General features: G+C 39.6%; 1 protein-coding gene across 6 annotated transcripts in view; it reads right to left on the reverse strand.

Moving 5' to 3' along the window:
* Nucleotides 1-23906, reverse strand: part of LOC127976287 (EH domain-binding protein 1-like) — a 122875-nt gene that overhangs the window by 36744 nt on the left and 62225 nt on the right. For 5 of the 6 annotated variants that reach the window (XM_052580607.1, XM_052580609.1, XM_052580611.1 and 2 more), the window contains 4 exons: nt 17194-18072; nt 15689-15730; nt 15463-15603; nt 4817-4985 (listed from right to left, as the gene is read on the reverse strand). In XM_052580607.1, coding sequence (XP_052436567.1) covers nt 4817-4985; nt 15463-15603; nt 15689-15730; nt 17194-18072 — 1231 coding nt within the window. Of the gene's footprint in view, nt 1-4816; nt 4986-6689; nt 6729-15462; nt 15604-15688; nt 15731-17193; nt 18073-23906 lie in introns of all 6 variants that reach the window. The other variant, XM_052580606.1, reaches the window with a different exon arrangement.

Here is a 23906-nt window from a genome sequence, read left to right on the forward strand (position 1 = left end):
CAAAATCTCCTCCAGAGTTCCTCTTCCGCATCCACAGATCTGAATCCCACAGAGCCCTTGACAATACACACTCAATCCAAACACATCGATCTCATTCAGTTATATGGTAACCAGAGCAGAGCCGCACACACACGTGGCAGTTCGAACTTAAATAAGAGACAAAAAGAGGGAAAAAGGGCCTAATTAAAATTTTTGTGATGAATATTAAAAATATTGTGCTATGGTTGCATAAACAACACACTGTCTTAAGAACTAGTTTGAGTAAACAGCAGCTAACCAAGTGATCAGTCTAACTTCTCATATTCAAATTAGATCAAACTACATTTTTATCTAACAGACTTAAAAAAAATTATGACCAGTCTTAAAGGAAAAAAAAAAGGTTTTAGTAACTTTCTAGACTAGTCTACGCAGTTTATGCAACCAGCCACTGGTTTTGCTGTGCTTATTTGTACAGCTGCACAATTTGTCTCAAAATCTTGTGTTTACAATATGACTATAAATTAATAATAATAACAACAACAATTAATATGACTATTATTATTATTATTCAAAATATTGCTAACACTTCATTTTAAGGATCAATTCTCACTATTATATATTGCATATTTAGCTTGCATATTAATAGCATATTGGGTGTTTATTAGTACTTATAAACGTACCCCATAGCTAAACTTTGCAACTACTGTACCTTAATAACTATTAATAAGCAAAAAATTAGGAGTTTGTTCAGGGAAATGCTTAGTTAACAGTTAAAATATGTTCCCTATTCTAAAGTGTTACCAAAATATTAAACTAAGAAACATTACTATTGTAATATTTCAATGTAAAATAACAAATAATGTATTTTAAAAACAAAAAAAACAAAAAAAAAAACAATGTAATTATTTTATTGTGCAGCACGACCGTAAAATTACAACTAGAAATTAATTTTTCATACCATTTAATTTCTTCATTTTCAGACAAAAATTTTCAGTTGGAAAAAAACCCAACAATTGCATGATACATGACTTTCATACAGTGCATGTCGTCTATCCCTCACGGTCTCATTTTTATCAGTGTTAAATTAAATATGAAGTCTAACCTGATTAAGGTCTACAGGTGCATCTCAATAAATTAGAATGTAGTGGAAAAGTTAATTTATTTCAGTAATTCAACTCAAATTATGAAACTTGTGTATTAAATAAATTCAGTGCACACATACTGAAGTAGTTTAAGTCTTTGGTTCTTTTAATTGTGATTATTTTGGCTCACATTTAACAAAAACCCACCAATTCACTATCTCAACAAATTAGAATATGAACATGCCAATCAGCTAATCAACTCAAAACACCTGCAAATGTTTCCTGAGCCTTCAAAATGGTCTCTCAGTTTGGTTCACTAGGCTACACAATCATGGGGAAGACTGCTGGTGACTGCCAGTGACAATCATTGACGCCCTTCACAAGGAGGGTAAGCCACAAACATTCATTGCCAAAGAGACTGGCTGTTCACAGAGTGCTGTATCCAAGCATATTAACAGAAAGTTGATTAGAAGGAAATAGTGTGGAAAAAGATGCACAACCAACCGAGAGAACCACAGCCTTATGAGGATTGTCAAGCAAAATCGATTCAAGAATTTGGGTGAACATCACATGGAATGGACTGAGGCTTGGGTCAAGGAATCAAGAGCCACCACACACAGATGTGTAAATGAATTTGGCTACAGTTGTCTTATTCCTCTTGTTAAGCCACTCCTGAACCACAGACAATGTCGAAGGTGGCATAACTGGGCTAAGGAGAAGAAGAACTGGACTGTTGCCCAGTGGTCCAATGTCCTCTTTTCAGATGAGAGCAAGTTTTGCATTTCATTTGGAAACAAGTCCTAGAGTCTGGAGGAAGAATGGAGAAGCTCATAGCCCAAGTTGATTGAAGTCTAGTGTTAAGTTTCCACAGTCGGTGATGATTTGGGGTGTAATATCATCTGCTGGTGTTGGACAATTGTGTTTTTTTTTTTTTTACCAAGTTTACCAAGAAATTTTGGAGCAATTCATGCTTCCTTCTGCTGACCAGCTTTTTGAAGATGCTGATTTCATTTTCCAGCAGGATTTGGCAACTGCCCACACTGCCAAAGGCACCAAAAGTTGGTTAAATGACCATGGTGTTGGTCATTGTGACCATGGTGTTGGTGTGCTTGACTGGCCAGCACTCACCAGACCTGAACCCCATAAAGAATCTATGAGGTATTGTCAAGAGGAAAATGAGAAACAAGAGACCAAAAAATTCAGTTGAGCTGAAGGCCACTGTCAAAGAAACCTGGGCTTCCACACCACCTCAGCAGTGCCACAAACTGATCACCTCCATGCCACACCGAATTGTGGCAGTAATTAAAGCAAAAGGAGCCCCTACCAAGTATTGAGTTACATGTACAGTAAATAAACATACTTTCCAGAAGGCCAACAATTCACCCCAATTTTTTTTTTCCCTATTGGTCTCATGAAGTATTCCAATTTGTTGAGATTTGTTGTTTTTGTTAAATGTGAGCCAAAATCTTCAAAATTAAAAGAACCAAGAACACAGACTGCATGTAATAATGTAATTAAATCATACCCTTCGCAATTTGAAAATTGCGTTTCAGAAAAGAAAGAGACTGTATGGTTTTATCCCTTTCTCCCCGATGCTTTAAAAAATATATATATTTCATTGATACTGTAACACATACACTGGGCAGTGCTAAGCTAATTAACAGAACAAGTGCTGCTGGAGTTGGTAAAAGTTTTGCTGGTGAATGTTTTGCTCTACTCAGCACGAGCTCTCTTAGAATTAGAGTTGAGTGTTTGTGTTTGTGTTGGTGGGATTATGCGTTCTGCACGATAGGCCTTGTGCATCAAGCCTATAGCATTTCCCTTCAACTTGATTTTTAATGAGTTCTACAATTAGCAGAGTTCAACAGCCCAAAAGGCCATATAAACTGTTTTTTTCCAATGTTTTTAAACATTGTCTTTCTTCCTCTCCCTCCCTCTGACCCGTTTTTCCCTTCGCTCTGTCAATACATGGGCTTGTCTGTCTCTGTGCACCGCGAGAGGTGTTCTGCAGCGTTTCTGAGCCACGGTAAACGCGTGATTGCAGAGGAAGGAACACTATTAGTCGGACAGGGAGAGGATGAAGAGAAAATGGAGGGCGTCAAAGTGTGCGAGATGAAAGAGATAAAAGGAGAGGAATATTGTATCTCCCCTTGAGCTTTGAAATGGTACACACGGACATGAGCCGGCACAGAATTAGGCACAGCGGCTAGCCCGCTATGTTAACACCTCACGTATTAAACAAAACCTTGACGCGCCGCTAACACCACTCTCGCTCGGCGTGCACGCGCACATTTAATTATACGCAGTGGCTAGCCACAACGCTTACACCCCTTGGCGTAAACACGTTTAATAACACGCCACAGCTGCCCGCTATGCTAATGCCCCACTGTTTCCACACGGGCCTCCCAGCGGTTAGGGCTACAGTAACGTGTCGTCTCATTGTCCTGTAATGTGAAATAAAAGGAGAAATGGTGGCTGATGATAACACAGGACACGGCGGGAAAGCCGAGCTGAAGGAGACGCGGTCTATAGGAGTCCTCCATGGACAATGAGATACTGATTACCTGGCATGGGTGTGTGTTATAATGACGTGATGATGATTTGGGCTGTGTGGACTGGTGTGTATGTGTGCGTGTTAGGGCACAGGGCAACTTTGGCTATCATCAGAGTTTTCATGATGTATTTCCGAAGGATTATGTGGGAAGCGACTGGCTGAACAAATGGAAGTGAAGCCCTCTGTGAACACCTCAAATTAGAGTTCAGAGTGTGTGGGTGTGTTGGTGTGTTTCTTAATGTAATGCTCCTTTGGGCCTTGAAAGCAGACATGTCGGTTGCCATTATGAAGTGAGCAACAAAATCGCTTTTTAAGGGCTGAAAGCCACTAATGGACACACACACATACATACACGCACATACTGCTCTTAATGGATACACACACACACGCACACAATGAAGCTTCATGAACAAATTAAAAATCTCAGAAGCCAAACTCTAGTACTTGGCCTTAATGTTCTGAACATTTTGTGAACAATGTTCTGAGGGGAGCCAAGACAGAAAACAGAAAGCAAGTGCATATTCAGCTTCTAAATCAGTGTTTGGCATTGCCATCATATTTCGCAAAATTCAGTTTAGTGTTACTGTAAGCTAAAACTATGAAAAATTATTTTAGTAAATTGAAATAAAGCTGAAATACAATTTGGATTAAAAAACCTAAAAACGTTAAGTGAAATAAGTAAAGTTGAAGTATTAAAATTAATAAAACAAAAATAAAACAAAGTTTATATATACACACACACATATATATATAAAATATTTGATTCATTTATGCTAACTTTGACAAATTCCGTGACTGTCCATATTAAAATGTACGTTTCATTTTCATGACTTGATTTTGAGATTCCGTCTTTGCTTTTAAGCCTCAAAATGTGCATAGCACACACAAAACATTGGGAAAATTGCACACATTGGGTGAAACAGCCCATGCTTTTAGGCTCTGAATGAATTATAAGCAACATTCTCTTGCTTCATACCATCTCCCAACAAGCATGATACAATGTATTATGGAATTACCTTATTTATGAAGGCTGATTTTTGTTTTGGAACAGAGCTTATGTCTGTGGTATTTCAAAGTGAACGCATGTAGATTTGCGTGTGCGTTCGCATGCTTATGAGAAAATGTGCATGCATGTATGTATGCGTTTATGCATTATCTGTGTATGTGTGTGTTCGGCCTATAAAAGCCCCCCTGCACTCACCTCCAGCTGTCTTTGACCTTCCTTTTAAGTTGTTCCCAGCTGCACTACAGGCTATAGAGGTGGAGTCAGTATAGAGAGGCAGTTCAGCCATCTTTACTCCAGATCGAGCCTCCGCTATCAGCTGCCTGGCTCTCTCTCGCAGCTGCCTGCGCCGTTCTTCATCACGCTCCTGACACACACACACACACACACACACACACACACAGAAGCAGAGGGAGAGGGGGGTTATTGAACGGGTGCCATCTCAAGTAATTGACAGAAATGCCATTTTCACTCCTCTCTCTCCCATCAGATCAGACTGATAGCAGCTTTTTTTAACAGTCAGGATGGAGGGTCTCTGGCAAAGAGGGAGAGAGCGAGAGAGTTATTCACTGCATGGTTTATTTGTCATTGATTCTGTATAGGTCCAGACATACTGTAATAAACCTGAGATATTTGCTTGTGTGTAATTTTTTTTTTTTTGGCCTGACTATATGTTTAAGAGTGTTTTGTGTGCATCAACAAGAGCTAGAGATAGAAATGTATGCATCAACTACTTAAGCATGAATAGACAGATGAGGAGAGAGTGACTGAGAAATATCTCTCGATCCGAACTTGAATTACATTTAATTGCAACATCTCATCACTAGAAAAAGCGCCTGACATGTATAACCTTTTCACTAAGAAATACTGCTAATTAATAACACATTACAGAAATTAGACCTGAAGTTATTTTAAGAAAGACTGATTCACTGAACTATGTTGGTAATGGCAAAATTAGTGACCACAGCTGGGTAACAATGCTTTTGAGAAAATGCATTATACTGGATGGTTAACCTAACAATTTTATGTAATATTCACAAAGTTATTGTGCCGCCACCACCACATTAGAATTAAGGTCTGCTTAGCATGATGGGTACCTTAGGCCCACCAACAGTCACATGAACACACACACATGCACATATTTTCAAGGTGGTAACAGGTTTCTGGAGCAGAAGTGCAGAGAGTGAATTAGCCCAACTGGTTACAAAAGTGTTAAGTTAATTAACCCCATTTCACCCGTTTCTGTGGACACTGTTTGTCTGAAGCCATTGTTCAGAAGGACAATAAGCAGTGAGATGTAGATGAGGGAATCCCAGGAGCACTTTTCAGGGGTCCAGCCCGGGGGCACTTGAGTCTCAGGGTAATTTGAACATGCAAGACAAAGCTAAGGCCAGGTTACACCTGAAAACACAGGAGCTCCCCTGCCAAAGCTGAATTGGGCACGTTTAGTATGAGTGTGTGTCTGCTGTGTTCTCGCAAAATGAATATATCTGCTCTAATTGGAGGATGATTTGGAATAGCCAATGATGTGAAAGCGAATAAATTAAGCAATCAACAAAAACAAATAGAACCACGTTTCTGTGAGCATGTCTACATCTACTGTATAATAATGTATGTTTCATTTTAGCTGTGAGACTTTTGCCCTGTGCTTCTTGTACAGTTTAACGTAATATAATTGTCATTCTTTCTGCAGCTGAAGTCTAAAATGCCAAATGATCTACTCAACCTTGGAGGTATCATCACACACAACCTTCGACACACTGTTTTACATACAGCAATTCAGGACTAGGCTAGCCATTAGCACAGAAAATGAGATTCCTTGTGTGTGTGTGCCCAAAGGGCAGGATTAGCACCAGGCCCAGTGTAAACTGCTTTTAGGCAACTCTGGAAATGTTCTATAATACTGTAGTCAAGGAAAATTAACAAGAGATGAAGAACAGCAGCAGACAGAGGAAAGGAAAGATGCGTCAATCCACACAGACTGTGCTGGAACATTTATCAGAAGCTTGAATTGGCCAAATCTGTAAAGGTGCAGACAGACGCTTTATGAAGTTGGAAATGCATGGTATACCTGGAATAAATGCTGAGTCACACGAAATGGATGAAAACACTGATGGTGAAAAAAAGACATACATTTGAATGCAGCTCTGTAAGTTTTTGCTTAACTTTCCAAAAAAAAAAAAAAAAACACATTGTATCACATTTTTGATTAAAATTCAAGCCTGTACTTTCATCATATTTCACAAACAAAAACTAATTTAATTGCAATGGACTGAAAAAGAGAGTGTTTTTTTTTTTTACTTTACTATAAGGTTTTGGATGTATATTAATACAATAACATCAAATAACAACAAGCAATACTTTTATAAGACTTACTAAACTAAATAATTGATCATTTTTACATGATCTCCTGTACTGTTTACAGTTTAAATGTATAAATAACATTAAACTAGACTAATAAATGCTGTAAAAAAACTACAACATTCTTTCCTGAAAAATCTTTATTTATGGTTAAATGGTATCTAACTGATTATTATAATATAACATAACAAAAATAACTATTGTTGAAGAATTTGACATTATTTTAATGTCATGTTTAAAAAAAATCATGCCAATAAAGAATTGAAAATCTTGAGACCCTGAAAGGGACAGTTATGAAAGTGTGAAGTCAAAATGCTTGGATGAAAACAATCACTGAGAGATACAACTGGACTCTCCAAATGAAGCGGCCTTGCACGCTGTGCAGAAGAACCACTGTGGAACGATCCATTTCTACAGCAGCAATGAGGTGTGAAACTGTCTGTCCTCTTATGAAGAGATTTCTTTAATGACTCTCTCTTCAAATGAACTTCAAGTGGCTCTTCTTCAGCTACACTGAAGCTTGACCGTTCAGTCTGGACTCTCCAACTGGGCTGTGCTTGGAATGACAGAAAGAGGAAGAAAAAGGAAGAGGAAGGGTGGGGAGAGAGATCAGTGGCCCATCCAACCTCCCAGCTGCAGATCTCCAAGGATAATGAGGGGATCCACAAGAACGAGTGAAGAAAAAAAAAGAAAAACATCAGGGGTGGCAGAAACGATGACAAAGTCATAGTTAAAGGTGGAAAAAGAAAGCATGGTGTGTGGGAAGACTTCAAAAAAGTGAGGGAGAGAGATGCAAAGCAGATAATGGAGGGCTGTCGCCCTCATTCTGGACAGGACAGGAGATCCAGGGAGAGAGGGGGTGGGCGGCAGAGCTGAGCCCCAGACAGAAGCACTCACAGTGGGCATGGGGTCCGGGTGGCTGCCCCAGTCTGGCTGCTCTTTTAGAGGGAGCTGTAGGGTGGGTGGGGGCTGTGAGGGTGCAGCGAGCCATGGAAGGAGTCGCTCGGCTGGGCACACACACAGGCTCAGGGCCCTGGCGCTAACACAGCCGTGCCAGCCAGCCAGAGACGGTGCCAGCCAGTGAAGCACAAACAGATATATTTGTCATGACACACTGAGTGTGCAGAGAAGGGGAGGGCCATGTGCGCACACACACACACACACACACACACACACACACACACACACACACACACACACACACATAGAACAGGCAAGCAGTGCAGAAGAAGAGAAGGTTTGGATCTTTAGCCCATCCAAAAGGCACACACACAAACGTGTGTACGGATGGAAATCATTAGCTTCTTATCAATTCTGCTTCTGATTCCATCAATGATGATTCTTCATTTTGAGGAAAAAGAATTGAATATAATCAGAAAACAATGGCGTTAAAATTGACAAGGCTGTGATGATGTCACCGGTTATAATAAAGAACCAGTTTTCGATTCCCAACCCTACTTGCCTATCAACTCTTCCAAACAGTAGACAAATAACCAAACCCAAATATTCAGAAGCAATCAAATATGAACGCAATGTTTGAGACACATTCAAGAAAATGAAAACACTGCCACGTCTCATGCTCATCAACCCTCTCTCTCCGTCCTTTAGAAAGTGACCTGTGAAATAAAGAGACTTCCTTGTCCTCTTCACCTCCCTCTCTCTGCACTGTCTATCAAACCCTCCTCTCTTTTATTCTTCCTTCTCTCCCATTTCTGTCCTCTTTAAATGGAAAATACAGATCGTCTATGATCTGTCCCCTGGCTTCGTGGTCTGTAATGAGAAAACTTCACCTTGTGTCCCCGGCCATTCTAAAGGAAGCATTCTGCTGATCCCGTTCACAAATCCAATTATATGTAGTCAAGAGAGAGAGGGAGAAAGAGAGCGTGTGAGCGTACAGAAGGGGAAGCGTTGGGTGGACGGACGGGGCAGCTTTTCCTCTGTAATGTGGCCTCTGCTTGGTGTTGAGGTGTCAACTTAAAATGCAAGTAGTTGAGCATCAGCTAATCCTACAGCAGGCTGCTTTAGCCCCCAGCCAAACGAGAGCGAGAGAGAGAGATGCCACCGTGGCCTTATCGCTGGGCTGCAGATGTGGTTCCTGGATCAATGCACATACACCACGATCAATGCATTTGATAAAGAATTAAGAAGAAAACTGTACATGCTATCAAAGGCCGTTGTACATGGCATAATTATGCTTCTGCATGTGTGTAGATGATACTGGTGCGGTGTGGTGCGAGGGTGAACAGATAAATAAAGAGATAGAGGTAGATGTCTTGCGGGCTACACAGACTGCCCTTAGCACCCGGTTCACACACACACTCACTCACACACACAAAAAACATGTCAAACAGTTACCAACCCATTGGTCAGGATGGAAGGATAAAAGCTGTTGGCCAGATTTGTCCTCAGAAAGACATCTGGCATTTAATGCACAACTCATGAGGGCATTTGAGACATTCCCATTACATTTAATGGGCGTGAACAAAAATGACAATGTGAAGAGCAAAATTACTACCAAACAAAACATGCTTATTTTAATATACGACTGCAGAGAGCCAGAGGCAAGATGTTAGAGAGATGGAGGGAGAGCTGTGTGTCAATACTACTCACACAAACTGATGAATATGGGCTGTTGGAAAGACAAACCCTTGATGCTGGTGAAAGAGTAGTAGATGAACAGGTTGAGCAGGCACTTTGTGTGTGAGTAGGAAGAAAACTTTGTCCTTTACATGACAGCATAATTACCAGGTAGAAAAAGCCATTCACCGCAAGCTGTTCTTTACTGAATACAAACAACACACACCTGCTTCAGTCAACATGGAAGCCAGGTCGCTTCCGTAATGTGACATGTTTCCTAGTAAAAGAAGATCATTTGTGAGAAAAAAGATAAGGCTGATCAGAAATTGGATGGATTGAGAGATGAGGGGAGGAGGTTGAAAAATTAGAGAGCTTGATGACATCAACTGAAATGTTTATGACAATACTGACTTTTTAATCTACACCAATGATTTTTTCAGAATAACAACTATAACAAGTATTAAAGTGAACATGAAATCGACAGATTGCGCTCCCACTTACTTATAAAAACTAACTTTCAAGTGATGTCAGCAGAAATGTAATAAGTAATTTTAGAAGAAGAGCTAACTATTTTGGAATAACTTTTTGTTATTCCAAAAACATGTCCTTTATAACCTGCAATCAGATATATTCTGATTCAGATTTTTTTTTCTGCTGACATCGCTTGAAAGTAGTAATCAAAAATATTACAACTTCAAATGTACGTTTTCTGTTTTAATATATTTTAAAATATGATGGCAGAATTGAATTTTCAGCAGCCATTACTCTAGTCTTTATTGTCACAAGATCCTTCAGAAAAACTTTCAATATACTGATTTAGTGCACAATAAATATTTGTATTATTTATGTTGAAAACAGTTGTGCAGATTTATATTTTGGTGAAAACTGTGATTATTATTATTTTTATCAGCATTTTTTGATGACTAGAAAGTTCAAAAGAACAACATTTATTTGCAAAAGAATTTAATGCATCCTTCATGAATTAAAATATTTTATTTCAACACTTTTTAATATTAAACAAATGGTTAACCAACTACTTGTGCACTATTTTAGCAAACTATTATTATCAAGAATCAGATTTTCACTACATGTCTAGTGAATATCTAGTCTTGCTCAGAAATACATCAGATTACGGATGTAAAATAGGTTGCGGACAGCAATGCACATTCAAGAAAGTAAATAAGGTCAATTTTTAAATGTATGGTTAACTTTAAAAAGTTTGATGTCTTTCAGTCTTTAGAAAGACTTGGAGCATGACCATTAAAAATGTATTAATGCGACAGAAAATCAACAAGTTATTGAAAAACGTATTAATGCTTGTACTTACTTTCTTTAATTAAAGTGTTCAGACAGACACACAAACCCTCTTAGCACTCTCTCTCTCTCTAAACAAACACTTTTCAGTCTAACTGAAATAACTGGATTAAACAATTGCAATTTCATATCAAAATAAACTTTATGCATTTATCCTTCATATTTTATTCATAGGAGACCGACTTATGAATTAAGTTAAAAACTGAAGGGCGGTAGAAAAAAGAGAGAAAGGAATGAGGTAGTGGAAGAGAAGAAAGGAGAGGTTATTGTGGTGGAAAGAGAGAGAGACAAGGAAAAAAAAAAAGAGGAGACAGCCCCACTGAGAAATGACTGTGTGTGCGTAATGCTGGAGAGAGCAAGTGGCTTGATCACAACTCATGAAGAGATTGGAGGGGCGTCTCTCTCTCTCTCTCCGTTTAACAGTTTCTCTGTTCCAACCAGCCGCTTTGATCTCCACATACACAGCCCTTCAACTACCTTCTATCCATTCTGTTTCATTAGACGAGAATCCACCGGAAAAAGAAAGGTTTCCAAACTAAAAAGACAATCGGAATGCAGCGCCAGAGAGCCAGTGTAGTCACGTCAGCATGTTAAAATGCATATGGAAGGCGCTGCCACGGTTCCTTTGAAAGTCTGAGAGAATCGTTTGAGGGCGTCAGACCCAAAGAACAGAGAACAGGAGGACGACTGTGGCCTAATTGGCCCAATTAACTCTGAGTCTCTGGTGCTTGCTGGGACAATTGGTCTTCCCTGGGCCTTCCCACTGACTCTCACGCATCAGAGGCGGGCCGACACTAACGACTGTGGACTACAGAGAGATCGTGAGAGATCACTGCAGTACATGGTGTGTTAGTACTGACAACAGATTTACATAGGGAAAGCAACATATTTGATAACACGTTTAACGTTGCAGTTAAACGAGGCTGAAAAATGAGCATGACAGAGGTAGCGGTTTGCCTTAAAACACACACACACACTCAATCACACACACACACACACACAAGCACACAGGGAGGCCGCCATGAGTTCAAAGGTTTGCTCCGTCTCTCTCTGAGAGGGAGGGTCATGGGCGGCTCTGAAAAGTCACCGCACTGTCACACAGAGAGGACGGAGAAGAGAGTCAGGAGGGTGAAGCAGGGCCTCGTCGGTAAAAATCAAACACAGTCCAATTAAACTAATCATAACGAGCCAGTGAACACGAGGAAGCTCACCTGGAATCTTTTCCCTCCCCCTCTCCCGCTCTCTTTTTCTCTCTCTCGCCGTACCCTCCATAATTACCCTGGCCAAAGCGCTGTGAAATTACTGCACTGATCAACTAATGCTTGAGAAAATCTGAAGAAACGCACTGTCCCCTTTTTCTGCCTACCTCCCTCCCTTTTATGATTTAAAGGTCTACATAAATAAAAATTATTTCCCCTCACTATCGCACTAACTCCCCCACTTTCTCTTTATCGACGACTGAAAAAGAGGAAATGGAAACAGAGGGGAGATTTGATTCACTTTATTTTAAAGGTTTTGTCTATGAAGGAGTGAAATTAAGTGAGGGAGAAATGTTCTGGGTTCAGTATATGTTAAGATGTATTGAAGCAACTGTGGCATAATGTAACTGCCACAAAATGCATTTTGAGTCAAGCATCAGTTTAAAAATCCAGAGTTCAACAGGGCCAGGCAGTAAAAATTGCAACAAACCAAGCCTGGTGTAAAAGAAACACTTTAAAAAGGAAACTTAGACCAGATTTTTTCAACGGTTTGCATGAGAACATAATTCCACTAATCCAAAAAGGACGCATGGTTTGGATGGTGCTAAAACTATTAAAATCATTTTTCATTAACTGAAATAAAGCTGAAATAATCTAAAATATAAAAGTTGGATAAAGTTTTAAAGTACTAAAATTACTTTAAAATATTTACAAATGTAAAAATGTATTAAAAAAAATTAAACAACACAATTACTAATATATATATATATATATATATATATATATATATATATATATATATATATATATATATATATATAGCCAATTCAAAATGCTAAAAATGCAGAAATGTTACCAAAATAACAATCCACCCACGGGAATAACAAGAAGTTCAATCACACAGAAAAGTATCTCCGCTTCAAGAAAGATAATGTACGTGACTTTTCAATTGAAAATGAAATTATGCATGTGCTTTTATTTAAAAAAAAAAAAAAAATACATAAATGAGATTCACACTGCATCTTTTAAAACTTCTGGAATCACTCTGTAAGTGTGTTACTAGCCTTATATTTGCCTTTGTTAAGAAATGAGGATGAGACTGAATTATTTTGCTGCAGTCAACACTATGCCACAAATGTTGTCAATAGCACTTAACTTAAACCTTGAACATTCATTTAAGAGTGTATGTGAATACTAGCATGAAGGGGGTGTTGTGCCGCTGTGCTTTTTCTAATTGTTCATTAATTAGCGATTTGCTCTCACCAGGGGGTGAAGAACATGAGAGCGACTCAGTGGTTTGGTTCTAATGGATTGTGAAGGCCACCTACCCATAGTACAATGGCCACTACTAAACAATTTATACCGTTATCCTACTATCAAAGGCCTAAACACACACATACACAGAGTTAGCAAAGAGTAGGCGAGCAGGAGACAGAAAGTGAAGCAGAGAGAAAGATAGAGGGAGAGACAGTGGTGGCAAAGATCAAAACAAGAGAGCCACTGCAGCACAATGGAGCACAATTAACATGGCATGTAAAAGAACAAGAGAAACACACGCACGCACGCACACACACACACACACACACAGAGCAGTTCTGAGGAGAGGGGTGGGCTCACTGATGGGCCTGCTGAAACACACCACTGGCCAAGGACAATGACTGGCCCACTGGGCATCCTACACACTCACACACAATCAAGTCTGTATGCTAACTGCTAACAATATTGTACACATGGAGAATTTGTGCTTTTATTTCAAATAGTCCTTTATGACAATTATCCAGTTGAAAGTTGGGGCAGGATATTGAAGGGCTAGTTGCACCAAGGCTGCATTTATTCATTTAAAATCACACTAAATACCTTAATATCAAGCTGAATATTAACTGTAAGATGATTCAAATCTTCCCTGTTTTTCTATAGATCATCTAAACGACAGGATCATTTAGCCACTGGCAGTAAAAAAAGCACATTTTTAAGTATTTCAGCCAATGCTAAAGTGTGCAACTGAAAAGCTCACTCCACCCCAATGACTTGACTCTCTCTCTCTCTTTCTCATCCATCCTCGCTTTCACCCCTCCATCTCTATCTCCGCTTTGAAAGAATGGAGCAAGTCTTAATTTAATTAAAATATTCCCTCTGCATGCTAAAGCATAAAGTCTCTTAGTGGAGGAGCTTCATGCAGAGGCCAGTGATAAGATAACAGGGCCTACTAATCAAAACAAGACATCAACTAATCTAATCTAAATCACTAACAATTACCAGCGTGCCAAGCCACGCTCCCTTTTGATCAATGTTTTCTATTAAAAAGTGAAACAATTCAATATTTCGGCACGCTAATGCACTGAAGCCTCATTAGCACATCGTCCTTGGGATGGAGGCGTTGTGAACGCACACACAGACGCTAATTCGTGGGTAATTTACGGGACGAGGACCATCTCCCCTTCATCAGAGCGCAGAGGACTTTTGCAGACGAGAGAGACTATGAGGAAATAAAATATTTTTCTTAAAAAATAAAAAAAAAAACTAATTTATGACAGCATCACACTGAGGTGCCTTCTTGTTCCCGTTCTTTGCTTTCTTATGCATTTCATTCAAGGGCATCTCATTTCCTTTTAAAATTCATACAGCAAAACGTCTGAATAAATCCGCCACACGCCAGATATTTCATCATGTCCTGAAAACCCCCTCCTCCGTGGTTCTGTATGTTTATGCCATTGCGTTCACACTATTCTTCCTCTAAAACAGGATGTCAGGAGAACTGAAATGTTATTCGGATGTGGCCTGAGCTTTTCGACATCAAGTGTCAGCCACCCTGCAGTACTGAGCTCAGGAGAGCATGTTTATTTAGCGTTTGATGTTCTCTGACTGGTCACTTCCTACATCACTACCTGGAGTCCTCGAGTAACTCTTAAAGACCTGTCCTGTGTGAAATGAGAGACTCTAGCATGCAGGCTCTCGGCTAAAAATCATATTACTCTCTATTATTTCCTGTCTGATGGGAGCATCCTGAGAGGAGTTGGAAATAGTGGTAAGAACTTATGTTAGTGTGTATATGCACTTATAAATATGTATAAGGAAGAGCTTGCCACAAGAATTGTTATATTTGGGGGGGGGGGGACTATTTTGGTAAAATCCACAACTAAAACATACAAAAATACTGAAAGGTTAACATTTACAGGAGAGTTTGAGTTTTAGTCATAACTATAAATACCTGTATATGCACTACCATTCAAAAGTTTAAATACTCTTAATAAGCAAAGACACATTAAATTAAATTAAATGGAACCTTATTTTAAAGTATTTCCAAGAAATGCTTTTTGAGCACCGAATAATTTGACTTGAGTAATGACTATTAATGTTCTAAGCTAAAGTGTAAATGTGTGTGTGTGAACTCACATCAATTATCTGTGGAGTGTGTGTTGGAGACTGTGCATTAGTGCTGCTTTTGTTTCCAGCCTTCATGGCAGCATCTCTACGGGCCTGTTCCAGTAGAAGCCTGGCCCTCTCTTTCAGCTCCTCTTGACGAGACAGGACCTTCTGCAATCCACAGAAACAGGTTTCATTCAATTCATTTCAAGTTTTACCTTGTATAACCACTTTGCATAAGCATGATCCGATTCACCTTCTCTTCACTGGTGTTAGACACTGGGGCGGGTACGACTTCCTGAAAAAACATGGGAAAAAACATAACATAAGAAGAAATCTGTGGATGCCCTATCACCCTATATTTTGTGCGAGTTAGATCAACATCTCTTCCTAACACTATCAAGCTCTGCATTCTCATTACGGGCTCCAGCAGGCAGCTGATTGGCTGATTGGTATGGTGGTGATTCTGATGGCTGAGAGAAGATAGAGTGACGTTTGCTCCTGATCATGGTTAACATCACGGGTGTAAAACAACCAAAAAAAGTGGCAAAAAATAAATACAAATGGTACACTATGGTAACGCACCTCTCATGTCACAGCTGAGGCTTTGATGACATGTCAAAACAAAATCAGGACAAATCTAAGGCAGAAAGTTATTCAGTGGAAGGAATGACAGTGATACATGGCGAGAGTGTGATAAAAGTGGGTTGTGCAGCAATACCTGCAAGTGTGTGTGTGTGAATGTGTGTGTGAGTATGCTGTATAGATGAGGAGAGGCTCTCATGCGGAACATGCTATAACCCGTGTCAGTATTAGAGCTGCAGGCGGGACGGCCCGAACATAATGACATGCCACTCCGAGTGACACGCGGCTGCTGTCTGTGCCGATCAGGCGTCTCACAAAATGGTAAAAATATCAAACATGTAAAAAGCTTCAAACAGTTTTATGTGCTTTGATTTTATATGGCAGCTTTTCTCGTTTAAGCTGTAACTGCTGTTCTGTTGGTAGTGTTCAGGATATTATTCATTTAACGTGCATTCATATCTACCTGAGTTCGTTACCTAACATTGTGTGTCTGTGTATGCATGTTTGCTTGTTTTGGACAATAGTCCTGTGCAGTTTGGCCATTTTGAATGCTCAACAGGATTCTCACACTTTTTGACCAATTAATTTCCATAATGTTTCCATGACTTTTCCAGTCGTTTGTGACTTTTAAATAATTTTTACATGACACATACAAAGTGTCATTTCAGTTAAACACTCTGGTATGGAGTAGAAATATGGTAGAAATTATTTCCATGACTTTCCTAGTAAATTTAGAAATTCCTTGATATTTCCAGATTATTGAGAATCTTGGGAAGGAGGGTTATGTGTGACATTAAAAACTGATGATTCTAACTCAACTAAAATTTTATTCAAATTAAAACAACTCAATTAAACTTTAGTAGTATACAGGATGCAGAATTACAATTCTGTTTAAAGTGAAATAAAACTGAACTTGAAATTCAAAGAAATTCATAATGGGATGAAAAATGTTGAAACGATTCTCAGATGTTAAGGTTTATTGACCTTAGGGAGAAAGAAAGATTTAATAGAATGACAAAGAATAATATATAGAATCGTAGTTGGATAGAAAGAATGATAGAACACAAGAATGATAAAAAAAATATACAGAATTATAAAATGACAGAACGATACTGCAATGATATAATGACAAAACAACAGTATGACAGACAGACAGATAGATAGATGGACATTTACCTGTGTGAGTTTAGCAGGTGTGTGTGTGTGGTTGGTCTGGGCACTGCTGTCTGAGGTGCTGTCAGATTCAGAGTGGCGCAAACTCGCTCTCTTCTTCTTGATAAGATCAGTGTCTCTGTTATACGTGAAGCCCAGTTTGTGTGCACTTGTTAGAGAATTCTCGGTCTGCCACGTGGGTGACCCAGATTGAGTTTGTCTTTCACCAGGGCGTGGGGTCTTGTGCTGCTCCCTGGAGTCTCTGGTGTCAGCAGCGGTCAACCCACCCAACTGCCCTCTCTCCTTTTCTTTTTCCAGCCTGTAAGACAGATCACCCATGTCCAGTGTATCGGCTTTGAGGAGTTTTTTCTGTTCTGCAGCGGGAGGTTGGCTGGTGGAGGTCTCCAGGCTGGTTCTGGTACTTTGGGCGGGTCGTGGGTGAGGTTCAGAGGGCGTTGTAGCTGCTGGAGAGTCACGGTCTGCTGTAGTCGCCCGTAAAGATGGAGCTACATCTTTTAAAACTTCCCCTGGGGAGGCGGATAGAGAACCACATCTCTCAACTGTCATGACTGACTTCACTTCCTGCTCTTCTTTAACACCATGCCCACCATTGGTCGCTGTGGCACCCTGATTGGTGGGCTCTCTGTTAATATCGTTAAGTTCTGCGTAGAATTTGTCTTGGTCGATAGAACTGTTTGTATCTGTTTCAAAGTCTCCAACTTTGTATGTGCTCCGACTGCTGTTGGCTTCGATCTGCACAACATTGAGTTCCTCTCCGCTGAAATGCGCCCGGATCTGATACAGGTACGTCATCACCGTCAGCTTATCTGGGATCGCCAGTAGAACCATGTCAGACGGCTCCAGAAGCCGCGAGATTCCCAGACTGGCAAAGCCATCATATGCCTGCAAACACAAAATACAGATGATGTTTCAAATAAAGTATAGAAAATAAAGGCATAAAATTAAAATTGATTTAAAAAAAGAAGGATTGATTGAAGGGGAAAAAAGTACTGATTTCATTTCGGTTGTGTCAGTCCTTCGCAGAGCCATTGGCACGGTTGCTGAAGGGTAAATAGCTGAATATAGGGTGCAAAATGTACTTTATTTTTCTAAGATAAACTAATCTAAACTAGAATTAATCTGTCAAACCAAATGTATCAAAATTCATCAAAACTAAAGTAAGTCTGGGTAAAATAATAATTCTTCAAAATTATAAAGCTGAAATCTGAATTCTGTAATATAAATAATTGTTCTATAAAATAAATAAATAAACAAATAATAAAGTATAAATGAATAAACAATAGAATGTGTAATAGAACATGACAGAATTATTGACAGAAAATAAATGAGATAAATAATCTTCAAAATAAAATTTGCCAAATCATTCATCAAATTAAATTAAATTCTATCAAATTAAAAGTGAATACTTAAAGAATCTGGGTTAGTCTATGTGGCTTTATACATAAATTAAAATAACATTAACACTGCTTTAAAAAAGAAAAAAGAAAAAAAGAAGACCTTTATAGATTTATCAAAACAAATTTCTACTCTTATTTGGAGTATAGTGGGTGTTAATTAAGGTTGAAAGGGTGGGTTGGTGTCGTGGGAAAGGTGAAGGTGAAATAAATATGAGTTGTGATGGGTAGTGTATACGTTGAAAGCTAAGGAGGAAATGGTGGCATAAAGGTGAAACAAGGACAAACATGGTGGAGTGTGAAGGCTGAAAATGAATGGTAGGGTGTTGGGTTTAAAGGGTAAACTAAAGGGGTGTGATGGAAGACCAAGCTAAAGGATGAAGGGAAAAGGGGAATGCCAGGGTAAAGGGTAAAAGGGAAGAAGAGAGTTTGTAGGGTGATGGGGGGGAGAGGCAGTTAGGGTGTAGGGTGCATGCAGGAATTAGATTTGGGATAAGACAAGCTGGGATCAGTAGGATGCGGCAGGCGGTGACAGCTAATGTCAAGGATGGTTCTCCATGATAAGAGAGCACGATACCAAGAAACACTAAACTAATCCTGCCTCAGTCTTATCGCATACATCTCCCACTCGCCCTCCTTCCATCTCTCTCTCTTTCTCCCCCTTTCCGTCACTCTCTCTCTCTCTCTCGGCAGCGAGTATAATTGCACTGATTTGTCCGGTTGAGGAGAACAGGCAGATAATCAAACAGCCAAACTCAATCCCTGATCAGGAGATAGAGGAAGAGAGACAGAAACGCAAGGAAGAAGTGAAAGTAAACTGGCTGACATTATCGCCGTAATCCACCGACCGAATGAAAGAAAAGTTACTTTCTCTTTCTCGTAAGAATCTGAGAATACAGCAGTATAAAGAAAAGCCTACAAATTAGCCTTCTGTCTCGCCCCTGATTCAATTGATCAGAACCACTATCAGAGCTGAACTGATGGCGAGAGAATTTCACCCTGCTGACGAGTGTTGACTATTGTCTCAAACTCTGTCGTTTACTCATTTACTGACTTTATCAGGTTTGTTCCCTTTATTTGCGTGAGTAAGAGAGAGAAAGCAAGAGAAAGGAAGGGGAGGTATAATCAAAGATAAGCTGATTCTCAATTTACAATTAATCACATCTTTCTTTCTTGTCCCTTCTCTTTTTCCTGTTTGCTGGACGCCAACAATAGCGATGGTGATGCAGACCTTTGCAGAGCAAGGGAAATGTAAGGTACAGACAGCTGAATAGAAAAGAGGGAGAATGAATACGGGGGGGGGGGGGGGGTCTGCAGGTATGTGTTGTTTGGGTATTAACTCTAAAGAAAAAATGTACAATTGGTAGAATGAACGAAACTAAAAGTGTCTGATGGAGATTCTTGAACTACATTCACACTCAGCCGAATGTGGAACAAATCGAAATACTTTTCCCCTACCCCTAAATGCCCCTATTATGGATTTTTGAAAATAACCTTTCATGCAGTGTGTAACACAGCAAGTGAATGAAAACATCCTGCAAAGTTTTAAATCTGAAAGTGCACTGTGTATAAAGTTATAGTCTCTCAAAATCAAATTTTTAAAGAGTTTTTAAAACGAACCGCAAACCATTTCATGTTGATGTCAACATGACACATTAGGATATTGCCTGCCCACTTGTTGGTCTTTTCGTGTTGGTCTGAATGAAAATTCAAATGAATTCTTTCCCACTAGGTGCCACTTTTGGTAAAACAGCGGTTTCCCCAGTAACGGCTGTAAACAAAGTAGCACTCACAAATGCAACTTTTATTATGAAATGGAAATGAAATCGACCAGTCGATCCAATCACAGCAGATTACAGAACGCAAAGGAGGGGTTTGGAAAAATGTATCGTTTGGCAGTCGTTGAGTAAAAATAAATACATATTATAAGATAATGAAAATGTTATTTGGCCTTGCATGCATGTTAACTCCCAAAACCAAAGTTTTAAGCTTTCATTACCCATAAAAACGTATTTTTTTAACGTTTATTTTTGGTGTTTTTGCCTTTATTAGGACATTACAGTCACTTAGACAGGAAGCGAAGTGGGATGGGGGAGGGTGGGATGTGGGGATGAGCGAGATTGAGAAAGGTCCATGAGCTGGGACTCAATCTTGGGACGCCCGAAAGTGAGATTTTTATGAATGTCAAAAGAATTTCAAAATAATTAAGACATTATAAACATCTATACTGTCAACTTTGATCAATTTAATGCATCATCACTGATTAAAAGCATTAATTTATTTAAACGTATATTTATCCCAAACTTTTTATTGGTTGTGTATAAAACACATAAAAATAATAAAGGATATGGAAAAGAATTTGATTAATAAAAATAATAAAAACTAAAATTATTATATTATAATTATTATTTTCTATTAAATTACATATATTATAAAGAGTGTATGCATAAAGCATAAAAAACATGCTTAAAAAACATGTTTACAAACTGGTTCAAAAAATTATTTTGGTCTATATAGCTAATTTTGCCCTTCATGACAACTGTGAGGGGGGTGAATTTTTTTTATAACTCATCCGTTTAAATTATGTTAAGCCTTAAAGTCCTGCATAATTAAGGGCACGGACACTTGAGTGACAGGTAGATTGCCGCTGCTGTCACTTTTGTCGAGCTAGATGGGCGTGGCTTCAGCAACTAGCTCCCACCTTTTTGGCAAACAAGAAAGGTGTCTCTCAGTCTCATTACTTTAGTCTTCAAAACAACAAATCATGCTTGATTAAAATAAATACACCATGTAAACAGCATTCTGTGTGACCAAACGAGACGTTCAGATGATACAAGCCTAAAAACAAGCTTCTGATGTACTGCGTTAATAACTAAAAAAGCCATTTATTCAACTAACAGAAGTGTTCTGTTTGCTCTCTATGTGTATGAATGATGCAGCAGCACTAATAACCCGTGTGAACTGTGTAATTGTGTGTTTAAGACTTTCCCTTCCTGCTCCATCACTCAGCCCCTCCCCCGTGCTAAATGGACAATGAAAAGCATTTTGTTTTGTGAATGGCATCGCTGAATGATTGACAGGTATCCATCGCTGTCAGTCACAAACACAGCCAGAGGGGCTTTTCCCCCCTGTCCACACATTTATCAAGGAATACAGGAACACATACACGCACGCGCACATGTGCGCGCACAGATCAGATATCATGGGAAATTACTGCTAGTCTCTCTCTAGACACACACAGAGAAAATAATTCTTTTCACTGCCTGTATGACCAAACCGTCCTCTCCTCTCCCCTCTGCTATTGATTGCTCTTATCTGTCATATTTCAGTGGAGATTATTGCAATCACGGCTGGGCCAGAGAGGGTCGCGCTGATTCTATCACATGGAAATGAATGCAGTTTATATAAATGTGTGTGTTTGGGGCTGTATAGAGAGTGCTCTTAACCTCCTCAGCTTGGGATAGTCATTTATTGTTGAAAGAGAGCGAGAGGACGCACTCTTCGCTGTGTCACAGAGAGAAAAACTGAGTATATGATAGTCCCAGAATGAGAGAGAGCAGGAAATGAAGTCAGGAAACGACTGCAGGTATTGAGTGTAGGGATAAAGTGATGACAGATGAAAGGAATGGAGGGAAAGGAGAGAGCGAGGAGCACATTAAATACACCTAATAAAGTCTAAATGGAGTTAATCTGAGGGCTGAAATAAGAGTTAATCTGCAGCTCTCCAGAATACAGTGATCGTTCAATGGAGCGGAATTACAAAGGAATTAAGTTTTATACATCCACAAATCCGAATAGATTCCAAACAAATCCAGGAAGCAACTCCTCAGCAAATATACATTTGCTTCGTATCGTGCATTGTGTGTGCGTGTTTTGAGAGAGAGGAAGAGAGATGCTTGGAGTAATCCTTGTTGGCACAGCCACCTGGCGGTTTATTTAAACAGGCATTTTGAGAGCTGACAGCAATATCCACACCTTCCTCACGCTCTTAAAAAAAGCTTTGTTGTGCACATCCCACTGAAAATTCCTGAATGGATGGAACAAAGTATAATGTAAAACAATACAGAGAGAAAGAGAGAAGAAAGTGACTAAAAAACGTGAAAGAAAAAATGAGGAATGAGAGTGGTGTAAAGCAACAGATTATATCTTTTTTAAGGTTCCATCATGCTTGTGAAGATCAACTGAATTTATATCGTTCCAAACCTGTAAGACGTTCGTTCATCTTCAGAGAACAAATTTAGATATTTCTGATGCATTCTGAGAGCTTGGTAATGACTACAGACCTGTCACTCTCATGTCTGTGGTCTCATGTCATGTCTGGCCTACCTGAAGGACATCACTGGACCCTAGCTGGATCCTCTCCAGTCAACATGGGACTGCATTACATCCTTCAACACCTCAACAAAACTGGGAATTATGCAAAGATCTTATTACTGGACTTCAGTTCGGCCTTCAGTAGCATCATGCCTGACCTTCTCCCAGCTCTCCGTGCCCACCTCCATCTGTCAGTGGATCATCAGCTTCCTGACAGACAGGCAGCAACCAGTGAGGCTGGGCAAACTCACATCCAGGACTATCACAATCTCTCCCCATTGCCCCTCAACACAACCTCCAAGAACTTTCCATAAACTCTGGAATAACCTACCTAACATTGTTCGGGAGGCAAACACACTCTTGCAGTTTAAATCTAGATTAAAGACCCATCTCTTTAAACTGGCTTACACATAACATACTAATATGCTTTTAATATCCAAATCCGTTAAAGGATTTTTAGGCTGCATTAATTAGGTAAACCGGAACCGGAAACACTTCACATAACATGTACCGTCTACATCATTAGAAGAATGGCATCTACACTAATATTTATCTGTTTCTCTCTTGTTCCGAGGTCACTGTGGCCACCAGATCCAGTCTGTGTCCAGATCAGAGGGTCACTGCAGTCACCCATATCCAGTACCTATCCAGACATGATGGTGGATCAGCACCTAGAAAGGACCTCTATTGCCCTGAAAGACAGCGGAGACCAGGATAACTAGAGCCCCAGACACAGATCCCCTGTAAAGACCTTGTCTCAGAGGACCACCAGGACAAGACCACAGGAAACAGATGATTCTTCTGCACAATCTGACTTTTCTGCAGCCTGGAATTGAACTACTGGTTTCGTCTGGTCAGAGGAGAACTGGCCCCCCAACTGAGCCTGGTTTCTCCCAAGGTTTTTTTCTCCATTCTGTCACCGATGGAGTTTCGGTTCCTTGCCGCTGTCGCCTCTGGCTTGCTTAGTTGGGATCACTTCATCTACAGCGATATCATTGACTTGATTGC

The sequence above is a fragment of the Carassius gibelio genome, chromosome B17 (genome assembly GCF_023724105.1).
Source record: "Carassius gibelio isolate Cgi1373 ecotype wild population from Czech Republic chromosome B17, carGib1.2-hapl.c, whole genome shotgun sequence".
NCBI lineage: Eukaryota > Metazoa > Chordata > Actinopteri > Cypriniformes > Cyprinidae > Carassius > Carassius gibelio.